Raw genomic sequence first — 10,913 nt, forward strand, 5'->3', positions numbered from 1 at the left:
TTCCTCCCTCTCGCGTCTTATCTCATTTGTTTTGATACAGGTGGACGCAGCTGAAGCGTTGAGCCATACCATAGTAATACTCTCCTCTCCTCTCCTCTCCTCTCCTCTCCACCCCCCTCCCCTTTCCTCCTCCCTCCTCCTTCCTCCCCCACCTCCCCCTCCTCCCAATCTCCTCGTCCTTTCTCCTGTCCGACTCTCAACTTCGTGCTTGTCCCTCTCCTCTCCCCCCAGCTTCTCCTGCTCATCTTCCTCCTGGATCGGCTTGCTCCCTCCTTCCCTCCTCTCTTGCTCATTCTCCTTGTCAGGACCAGCAGCTTCAGGCTCGGGTCCTCGCTGAGGCCGTTGCCAAGCAGAACCTCGAGGTCTGTCTTGCTCCTCGACTGCTTCCCATCCTCATGTTCCCACTTGTCTCTCCTCCCTCCGAACTCAACCTTCTCTCCCTCCCCACTGCTCCTGCTCCTGCTCCTGCCCCTCCTGCTCCTGCTCCTGCTCCTGCTCCTGCTCCTCGTTATCCTGCACCTGCCCCTGCTCCTTCCTCTTGAAGGACCCTCTTTTAGCGCTCCCCCTCTCCTAATTCACAGCCCTCCGACCTCCCCGTCCAAGGTCGTGGGTTTCCCTAGTCTCACACTATCACCAGATCATCAAGGCTGCAGCTGAGCTCTCCAGGAACGTCTGAGGGAGCTCTTGTGATTAATTAGCTCGTTCAATTTATTCCTCCCCTCGCTCCCTCCCCCTCCCCTCAACTCCTTCACATGCCATAAATACTTGAAGACTCCCCGTACCCCACCACCTCCAGAGCCTGCTCCCTCGTCAGACCCATCCAGCTCGACCCCAGCTGCGCTCACCGAAGTATCGCCCAACAGACTTTGCGGGAAGTGGTGCTGGAACCTGCGCCTGAGACTTCGTCAGTAGGTGGAGAGCAGCTGCGAAGGGCTTACGAAGCGGCTCTTTGCGCTCTAGTCCCAGCTCGCCCTCGCACCTCCTCCTCCCCACCTAGCGCAGCTCTCCGATCCGCCTGCCTCTTCGTGAGATACCCGACAAGGACAAGTGAGGGTGTAGGGGGCGGAGATAAGTGACGAGGAAGGAGAGGAAAGGGCAAGGGAGAGGAGGAGAGATGGGAAAGGGAGAGGAGGGAGAGGGGGAGGGAGAGGGGGAGGGAGAGGGAGAGGGAGAGGAGGGGAAGGGAAGCAAGTGCGAGCCGAGATGAGGGACGGGCCCGGAAGAGATCGTGTACCTCGGACATGCAGATCGATCGGAGGAACGGCAGATAGTCGCAAGCAACTGCTGCCTTCCGCTGCCCAGTCAACATGTCATGTTGAGCCACGAACCCACAAAGGCTTGAAAGAGAGCCTTTACCACAAGGGAGACATTCGTAGGATGAATGATGTTGATGGCGGACTGGCAGAGAACGGGCAAGTCAAGGAGCAACTTGAGGTTCAGGTTCAGGTTCAGGTACCTTGAATTGCTGACGCGTCTTAACGTCCTTGCCATTGTCGTCCATCATAGAGAAGTAGCTGCAAGCCTTGAGCGAACGATAGTAGTCCTCCATAGCTGGGGAGAGAGATGGGATAGCTCGCTCTCTCGTCTGCTGAGCTTCTCGAAACAAACCATGTAGAGCCAGAGAGCTTGTGACGTTGAGCTTTGCGCAGTCAAAATCCTGTGCGAGGGTATTAGGAAGGGGAATACAATGCTGGGTATCTTGCCTGGAAGATGACGGATTCTGCTGACTGATGCAGCCCTGTTGCCGCCTTGTAACCAAGTCAGGGCTCATCGTCAAAGGTAGATCACTCTTACCTCAGAAAGCACGTCGTTCATCGATATGGTGTCAGTCAGATCCACCAGGGAATCAAGCAGCTGGCAATCATGTCCCCTGCTCTTCTTCTCTGGCACTGCCGGCACTACAGGCCTCGTCAGTTCTCAGTGACTATCTTACGTTCACAGCTGACCTCGTGCGGCCGTCTCTTGACCCAGGAGCTGGGAAAAACAATCAGCGCAACGAGATACTCAACTGCAGCATCCACCTCCTCAAGGTATTCGTGGAAGACTTCTTCGGAAACTGGAAACTCGTATCGATGCTGATGGATCCCCACGTCGATCTCGTGCAGGAGAGAGACAGGAGTAAGACAGGATCGGTTTGAAGGGTCGTGCTCATAGGCAAATTCAAGGTTGGCGGCCATCAATGATGCCCGGAGGTCTCCACGACAACTTCGAACAACCTGCTGCAGCCGCTTCATGACGTGCACTTGACCAGGACCCTTCCTGTACGTCAGGCACAGCGGCCCACAAGCCAACATGATCTCCTGCTCCGACGGCTTCTCGAACCTCGTTTCCTTCAGCCCCAAGTTCTTGATTGCGGGCGGCACAAAGCTGCAAGTCAGGACGACTGGAACCTGAGTCTGCTCGATCAGGGAGGTCAGGGCGGCCATGAATCCCTTGTCCTCCTCCATCAAAACGTCCACCTCCTCGAACAAGACTAGGGAAGCCTCTGTGGTCCCTTCTTCCTGGCTCGAGTCTGCTTCTGAATCCTCCATGTCTCCTTCGCCGCACAACTTGAATTCATCTATACACAAATATACAACATCCCCATCGTCCAAGTACACTTCGTACTTGCGCTTTCGACCGTTGTATTTCACAATCTTTCCCCTGACGCTCTCGCCGTCCCTCCTCCACTTGACAGTCTCCCCAACAAGCTCCTTCCCAGCTAGCATTGTCTCTTTCGGAGGAGTGGCTGGACCAGCCGACAGATCAATCACTTCAGGGCTCGATCGCTGCACCGCCGACTCTTGCGAAGACTTGGCATCAATGGCCGAAGCACCACGGCGGACAAGGTAAGATCTAGTAGCTTCTCCCACCATCTGCAAGATGTTCTTCCCAGTCCTTTGGTCCGAAGGATTGATCTCAATCACTCTCAACCGAAGCTCCTCGCAGCAGGCGTAGAGGGAAGCCGTCTTTCCACTGCCCGACGGTCCAACGAGGACAAGGGCATTTGAGAATGCATTGCTATCCGGTGTGGCGTCATCCGAGTCGGACTCTGAGCACCAAGAGGACTTTGACGTTTTGCCCTTCTGCTTGCTCTGTGACAACTTGTTCTCTCCATCTCTGCTTCTCTGCAGCCACGACAGAAGGTCCTGAACGGCCGCCGAGTTTCCCACCACCTCCCCAGACCGCTGTGGTCTAACTGCTTCAGTCCAAAGCTTGCAGACAGAGTTGTTTGCCTGGAATGAGTCACGTTTCGACTCCAACGATGAAATCCGCTCGGTGACCTCCAACACGGCTGTGTTGGTCAGCGCCGATAGCGTCTGAACCATGTCCTCTTGCCTCGACGGATCCGATTCGGTACACGGGAAAAGGGGATGGTAAACATCCTGCCTCATAAGTGTTCCTTGATCCAGGGATACGGTAGGGGCGTCCGACTCCGTCTCCATCAAACGCTCTCGTAGCTCCCACAGGTCTGAGGAAGGGACTTTTCTTTCGATTGTGGGGGCATGAAAGGGCAAAATGTGAGAAACAATCGGAAATGGAAATTTTTCTGGGTTGGAATCTTGAATGGCTGCCAATCCATTGAACGATGAAGGCCTGAATAGACCAACTTGATCTCCCTCAGACTCTGATTCTGTCTTTGCATTGGATGGTCGAAGAGATCGCGGGAGCAGAAATGGGTTGATCTGTTTGCCTTGATTCAGTTTCTGCGTCTCCTGACGAGTTCGTTCCATCTCTTCTCGCAGCTTCTCTCTGGCTAGAATCGCTCGTTCCACCCGCATCCTCTTCCGCTCCTCCTCTCTCTCCCTCTCCTCATCTTCCCTGATTCTCTTTTCTTCTTCGGCAAGTCGAGCCTTCTCCTCTTTGCTCATGAAGAATCTCTTTGCAGCTTCCTTCTTCTGCGATGGTCCAGTAGAGGCGATCGCCTTGATCCGCTGAGATCTTCGACAAGAAGGGTCAGAGTCTGGCTCGTCTCCCTTCTCTCCCTCTCCTTCCGACGATCCCTCCGCACTCCGGGGGAGACTTTGACGTTCTGGGGAGTCCAGTATGATCAGAGTACGCTCTTGCTGATCATCACACGGATTCAACTTCTTGGTTTGTGCATCATCCTCTAGAAGCTTCGTAGAAGTATGGTCGAGATCGGAACCAGGTTCTTTGCAGCTCTTGTCAACATTCCGTGGATATTTCTCCTCTGTGTCTGGAGTTTTCTCGTCTCTTGCAGCGTTAGCTCTTACTGGAGTCATATCAAACGGAGTCCTCTCACTCGCTTTCACTACTTTGCTGGTCTTCTTCCCTTTCCCTCCCGAAGTCTCTGCCTTCCTCTTCTTGCTCTTTTCGTCTGCTTTCTTGAGGCTCGGCGTGTTCATGAATGCGTGGGAAGCGGGAATCTCTTGCTTCCCGTTCTTCTTGCTCGGGGCAGTCGTCGGAGACTTTCCCAGAAACGTGAGGAGGGAGGTCGCGCCCCCATTGGTCTGTCAAGGCGAGAGGTCACGAGGAAGTCACGTGCACAAGACGTATCTCACAGCGTTTGCCGCATGCCCAGTCATCGCCTTCCGCAAGGCTGATTGACAAGTGAAGGCTTGTCTTGAACGGTTTCAGCAATGACTACTTTAGCTGCCTCATGCGATGGCTTGACCTTCAGCTTGCTTAAACGTGCACAACCTGTTGTCACTGAATTTCCTATTATTGTGCTCATGCATCAGCCATGAAGCTCTGCGAGCCCTTGCCAGCTCGAATCATCTGTAATCAAACATGTATGAGACTGAGCAAGTGTAGCCAACACGCTATCAAGTCAGATTTCATCATATTTCGAGCATTATCTCTCGTCCACAGACTGAAACCCCTAACTGTGAACGTTCGGGACAGCAAAATAGAGTCACCAATCCAAACTACATGCTTTTCATGTCCTCTGAAGACTGCACCAGTCACGAAAGAAAACTCTCAAACTGAGCTGCCTTGGCTCCATTTCTCCTTTCATTGCCACTTCATCGAACTCACAAGATTGATGTGACGACATTCACAAGATTGATGTGACGACAGTGCTCTCTCGTCCTTTTCCATGGTTCCCCTCATCTCTGGGAGAATCATATCTGCACCAATCCCTACCCCTGTCCCTTCCTCTCTCATTGCCATCGCCACCCACATGTCATCATCTTTATCATCCCTGTCTTCCTCCTCCTCCTCCTCCTCCTCCTCTCCTCCTCCTCCTCCTCTCATTCCTCTCTCCTCCTCGCCCCAGCATTCCACAAACTTTTTTCCCGCCCATTCTCGGGGCCTTTCTATCCCATGGACCACCCCCGGGAACCCCTACAGTTGATGCATATTTGATCCGGTGGTTGCAAGTTTTCAAGATATTCCGTAACTTTCACGTCAAATGTTGAATATTACAGTATTACATTCAACAACAAATTCAAGGATTGAAAATTCGAAACAAGATTTCAATCTTCCAAATAAACATTTGTCTTTGAGTTTGAAATTATGATGTATGATTTCCAAATGTTCAAACCGATAAGCAACTGACAACATCAGTGAGGCGGACCCGGGAGAATGTTTTTTATGTTTTTTTTCCTTTACAGTCCTTTGCTGCACACGTGATGTTTCACCGAAGTTGACTGGGTTGGTAGGTACCCCTACCCCCCCAAAAAGGGAAGATGACTGGGTTGGTAGGTACCCCTACCCCCACAATTATTTGTATTCCACAGAACTTTTTTGAGAATGATGGGGTAGTGAAAGAAAAGTATGTAACCGGTGGGTACTGTGACAAGTACAACAGAGGGGTGGTCTGAGGGAACTGAGTGTTTCCAATTCTGGAGGGGTGGTTTTTTGGGATAAAGTAGGGGTTGTGACCTGGGGAGTCCTGGAGAATGCGAATTGAGTAAAATTTATCGTATACGTCGATCCGCCAACGGAAAAGGAAATGGAAACTGAAGTGAGGGACAGGAGGACGAGGACGAGGACGAGGACGAGGACGAGGACGAGGACGAGGACGAGGACGAGGACGAGGAAAACGACGAGGACGAGGAAAACGACGAGGACGAGGAAAAGGACGGGGTAGAGAACAGGAAAGAGGACGAGGAGGAGGAGGAGGACGAAGACGAGGCAAGGAAAGGCAATAGAAGGGAAGGGACGACAAGAGGATTGTGGGTTAGCAAGGATAGAAAGGAAAAGGAGTTACCGAGGGCAGCTACAGGTGTTGAGTGGGACAAAGCATGGACCTGCGAGTATGAAAAGACGAATGTTGAACGATGAAGGGCAGGGCCAGCAGGCAAGGTGACCAGGAAGGTTTACATTGGACATGTTGTGACTTACAGCGTATGCTGATCAGACAAGGAAGAGGTTTAGTAGAAGTGAAGCTAACATATTCCGCAGTAGCCGATGCAGGGTTAGGGCCAAGGGGTGAAAGGAAGCAGCGTGCAGCGGGAATCAAAAGAGTACCTGATGGAGGGGAACTCAACCAGCTCAGACGTCGCAAAGAAGAACGCAGCTAATGGCGTTGGCTTCAACAATACCCACCTACATGGCGGCAAATCAGGAGGAGGAGGACGAGGACAAGGAGGAGGAGGAGGAGAAGGAGGAGGGTTCGACAGCCAGATGCCTTTCTTGTTGCAGGACAAGCCAGATTACATCGACGTCGATTGGCTCAAAGAGCTCCAAGCGTGCAAGACCAAGAGAGAGCTGATCAACACGATACACAGCAAGAACCTTACCTCGCAGCGGCAGCACCCGCTCTTCGAGAAGGTGCTTGCCTACGTGTCCACCGACCAGCGGCTCAGGAGCGAAAAAAGCAGGAACCACCTGATCGAAATCGCGCTGTGGATGATGGAGAAAAAGCAGAGGACGGGGCCCATGGGTGAGTCTCCCCTCCACCTCTTCTTCCTCCTGGAGCAGGGAGATATTGGGCAGGAGATCATCAAGAAGGAGGTAGAGAGGAGGAAGCCCAAGGACGCGGCGGAAGAGTTCAGGCACTACAAGGAGCTTGTGAACACACCGTACGGGAGTGACCTGAATATCGTCTTAAAGCCCAGGGATCATCCGCCTCCTCTTCTGGGGCAGCTCCAGGAGCAGGTCAACCGGATTTTTTCGGACAAGCGAGCGAGAGAGCGGCAGCAGGGGGAGCAGGAGAAGGGGAAATCTGCAGGGAACGGTGCGTTCAGGTACGGGGATAATCATCCGATTGACGAGGCGCTCAAGACGTACGCGGAGGGAGGAAGGGACGGAGGGATGTTCACCGGAGAGACTCCGCTGCACATCGCGATCGTTCAGCATGACAGGAAGCTGGTGAAGTGGCTGCTGGACCATGGGGCGGAGCTGCATGCGAGGGCGATGGGGATTTTCTTCCAGCCCGGCATCATCGAAAGGTTCAGGGACGAGGAGTGGGTGTCGTGGAACAAGAAGGAGAAGAACGAGAAGGGAGGGGCGTGCTACTACGGTGAGCTGCCGCTGAGTTTCGCAGCTAGCGTTGGGGATGTAGAGATTTGCCAGATGCTGCTGGATCGAGCGAGGGAGATCATCGAGAAGGAAGACGACGATGAGCTGATTGAGCTGCTCCACCGCTGGACCCAAGACGAGCTGGTGATCCCGAACACAGGTGAGAGGAAGAGGAGGGATGGAAGGAGGAGACGAGCAGGAGCAGCAGAAGAAGAAGCAGCAAGAGCAGCAGCAGCAGCAGCAGCAGCAGCAGCAGCAGCAGCAGGAAGAGGATGAGAGGCAGGAACAGGAAGAGAAAGAGAATCTATCTGAAAACTGGAGAAGAGAAAGAAAAGGTGGAGGCTGTGTTTAAGAAGTAGGAAGAAAACGAAGGGCAGAGGAAGAATTGTCCATGGGGGAAGAGCAGGAGGCAGCGGCGGCAGCAGCAGCAGCAGCAGCGGCATCAGCAGCAGCAGCAGCAGCAGCAGCAGGGGCAGGAGGAGGAGGAGGAGGAGGAGGAGCAGCAGCAGCAGCAGCAGCAGCAGCAGCAGCAGCAGCAGCAGCAGCAGCAGCAGCAGCAGCAGCAGCAGCAGCAGCAGCAGCAGCAGCAGCAGCAGGCAAAGCTGGCAAGCAGGTCTTGATATTCTCTCTCCCGCAGACGACCCCAACTTCAAGGACGAAGAAGCTCTGCTGAACTCGTACATCAACATGAGCGACGCCAGGGGCAACACGGCCCTCCACATGGCAGTGATGCATCGCCAGAAGGACACGATCGATTGGCTGCTCAGAAACTCTGCCGACCCCTCCATGGAGCTGCTCAACGATGACGACTTCACTCCTCTCACCCTCGCGGTCCGGTCTGACGCTCCAGAAATCTTCAACCACCTTGTCTCGAAGATCCATGAGGTGGCCTGGTCTTTCGGTACTATCCAGATGACCGTCGTGCCGCTGCATCAGCTGGACACCTTCCGGAGCTCCCTGCTGATTCCCAGCTCCACCAAGCACCGCGCTCCTGCCACCAAGGAGACCTACAGGATGAGAGTGCGGTCAAAGCGGTACCTCGACGAGAAGAAGCACGAGAAGAAGATGAAGGAGGATTGGCTGAGGAAGTACTGGCTTGACCGCGTTGTGTCCGTCGCCCGCTGGCTGGGAGGGACGAGGAAGAGGTTGGAAAAATGCATACGCCCGCACAAAGTGGTCGACGCGACCTCCCTGACCGACTCGCTGCACAACGACCCGCACTGGAGGAGCGCGCTGGAGGTTGTAGTGGAGCACGAGATCAGTTCCTTTGCAAGGGAGCCCATCTTCCAAGACCTCGTCTTCGAGAAGTGGATCAAGTTTGGACGCACCAGCCATCTCCTCTACACTCTCCTCCCCTTCACTGTCTTCCTAATCGCATGCACCGTCGCCTTCGAGAGGAGGTGCAGGCAGATCTGGTCACAGACGGTGAACACGGGGGTGGAGTGGTCTATCAACAAAGCTCCCCTCTGGTTCTTCATCGCCCTGGATATCCTTATCTACCTGATCGGGATTCCCTTCCTCCTCCTCCAGGCGCGCAAGCAGCTCAGGTTCCGCTACATCGACATCGACCCCAACATGGACCTGTCCTGGAGCTTCGACGAGCTGATCTTCTGGCTCTACAAGAACCTGATCTTCCTCCTCCACGTCGTCGTCGTCGCCTTCCTCGTCGTCATCGCAACTATCCGCCTCTGCGTCACCGGCGACTTTGCGGGCTGGTACCACGTCAGACCCGACTACTACTTCAAGGGGCTCGAGCTGAAGATGATGGCGTGGGCGATGATGTTGCTGTGGTGTACCTTCCTCCAGCTCCTCCTCCCCTTCCGCTTCGTGGGCCCGCTACTGATGACGGTATGGCGCATGCTGATAGGGGACGTCTTCAAGTGGATCATAGTCTACCTCTTCATCCTCGCTGCCTTCTCGCAGGCTGTCTACATCCTCATCCAAGACGTGGCCATCTCCGAAGGGCTCGTGCAGGACGGCTCCGTCGTCTTCGGCCCAGCTGGATCCGAGCTGACCGTCAACCCGGCATCCAACTTCGACTACATGAGCACGTACGTGTGGGTAACGTTCGGGGACGTCCACCAGGGGCTGCTGGACGCGATCGGGTCGATCCGGGTTGACATCTGGACGCTCCACATCATCTTCATCGCGCTTTCGACGCTCTTGCTTGTCAACCTGCTCATCGCCATTATGGGCAACACGCACAGCAAGAACGAGAGCGGCGCCGGGACAGACATGTGGTGGATGTTTCATGCTTACTACGTACTGAGGATCGAGTCGAACCTGTCGAGGGCAGAGAGGAACAGGCTGAGGAGCGGGGAGAGGATGGAGCAGCTGGAGAATGCGGGAGACGAGAGCAAGCACTTCAGGGTGAGGGTGGAGAACAGGAAGATGGAGATGGCGGGGGGAAGCGCGGACGTGCGAAACTACTCGGACGAGCGGGAGATCCGCAAGATGTTCCGGGAGAAAGACCCGCTGGGGGAGGGGGTCGTGCACGACTTCGCGCTCCTCGACGCCATGTGCGAGGTGATGGAATCAGTGAACCCTGGGGTGGAGGTACGCAGGCACGAGGTGTACGAAGTGATCAAGCACGACCTGAAGAAGCACGAGTGCTCGGAGCAGGAGATGATCGAGTTCTTCAAGTGCTGGGTCCCTCCCGAGCGGGAAAGAAAGGCCCTGATCCTGGTGGACGTGCAAGGCGAAAATCTCCAGCGATGGAACATCGGAACGCAGAAGTATCCGCCCGAGCTGACGAACCTGCTGTTCCCCCAGCAGTTCGATCTCGTGCTATGGACCAAGGACGTCAACGATCCCAGGAACCCGAAGAAAAGCAGGAGGATAAGGATCAAGCGAACAAGGAAGCAGCGGACGGGATGCGCCAGGCGGAGGAGGAGGGAGGAGCACCAGCAACAGCAACAGCAACAGCAACAGCAACAGCAGGAGGAGCAAGAGGAGCAGGAGGTTACACTTCCTCCTACACCATCACAAAGGCATCGGAGTGCAAGCCGGAGATCTTGAAGGGTCTCTGTGATTTGAACACTTCAGAGCACTACGTCCTGCACAGAACGTCTGACCCCTCTTCATCCGGGGCTGGCTACTGCTCCAGCTGCTTCTTCGAGCAGAAAGTGTGGAGGGAGACTGGGCTGCGGAGGTTCTTGAAGGAGCAGAAGATAACGACTGTGGTTGTTGGTGGTTTCCTGTTCAACGGAGTTGTGGGGACGACGGCGTTGGATGCTGTGGACTGCGGGTTCAGGTCGATTGTGGTGGACGATTGTAGTGACAATCAGGTGAGGAGGAGGAGGAGGAGGAGGAGATTGGAAGCAAGCACTATTCTCCTCTTAATCCTCTTCTTTTTCTGCACACACCCTCCCTCCCTCCCTCTCCTCCCTCCCTCTCCTCCCTCCCCTCCCTCCCTCTCTCCCTCCCTCCCTCCCTCCCTCCCTCTCTCACACTTTTTCTTATGGCAGATGAGGAGAAAGGACAAGATGAAAGATCTACTCAAGCAG

At 54.7% G+C, this 10,913-nt stretch overlaps 2 protein-coding genes across 2 annotated transcripts; one reads left to right on the forward strand and one right to left on the reverse strand.

Moving 5' to 3' along the window:
- Positions 1 to 748: 748 nt before the first annotated feature.
- ELG1 (chromosome fragility associated protein 1) lies at positions 749 to 4,526 on the reverse strand (the record flags this gene model as incomplete). Its single annotated transcript, XM_005818757.1, has 9 exons — positions 749 to 799; positions 846 to 888; positions 939 to 1,015; positions 1,235 to 1,294; positions 1,357 to 1,398; positions 1,457 to 1,657; positions 1,795 to 1,889; positions 1,934 to 4,451; positions 4,503 to 4,526. 9 exons carry the CDS (start codon positions 4,524 to 4,526, stop codon positions 749 to 751), a joined length of 3,111 nt encoding a protein of 1,036 aa, XP_005818814.1.
- Positions 4,527 to 6,417: 1,891 nt separating this feature from the next.
- On the forward strand, positions 6,418 to 10,878 carry GUITHDRAFT_149037 (hypothetical protein; the record flags this gene model as incomplete). The annotated part of the gene is made up of 4 exons (XM_005818758.1): positions 6,418 to 7,567; positions 8,045 to 10,368; positions 10,398 to 10,660; positions 10,875 to 10,878. 4 exons carry the CDS (start codon positions 6,418 to 6,420, stop codon positions 10,876 to 10,878), a joined length of 3,741 nt encoding a protein of 1,246 aa, XP_005818815.1.
- Positions 10,879 to 10,913: the final 35 nt, after the last annotated feature.

This window comes from Guillardia theta (genome assembly GCF_000315625.1).
Source record: "Guillardia theta CCMP2712 unplaced genomic scaffold GUITHscaffold_270, whole genome shotgun sequence".
Taxonomy (NCBI): domain Eukaryota; class Cryptophyceae; order Pyrenomonadales; family Geminigeraceae; genus Guillardia; species Guillardia theta.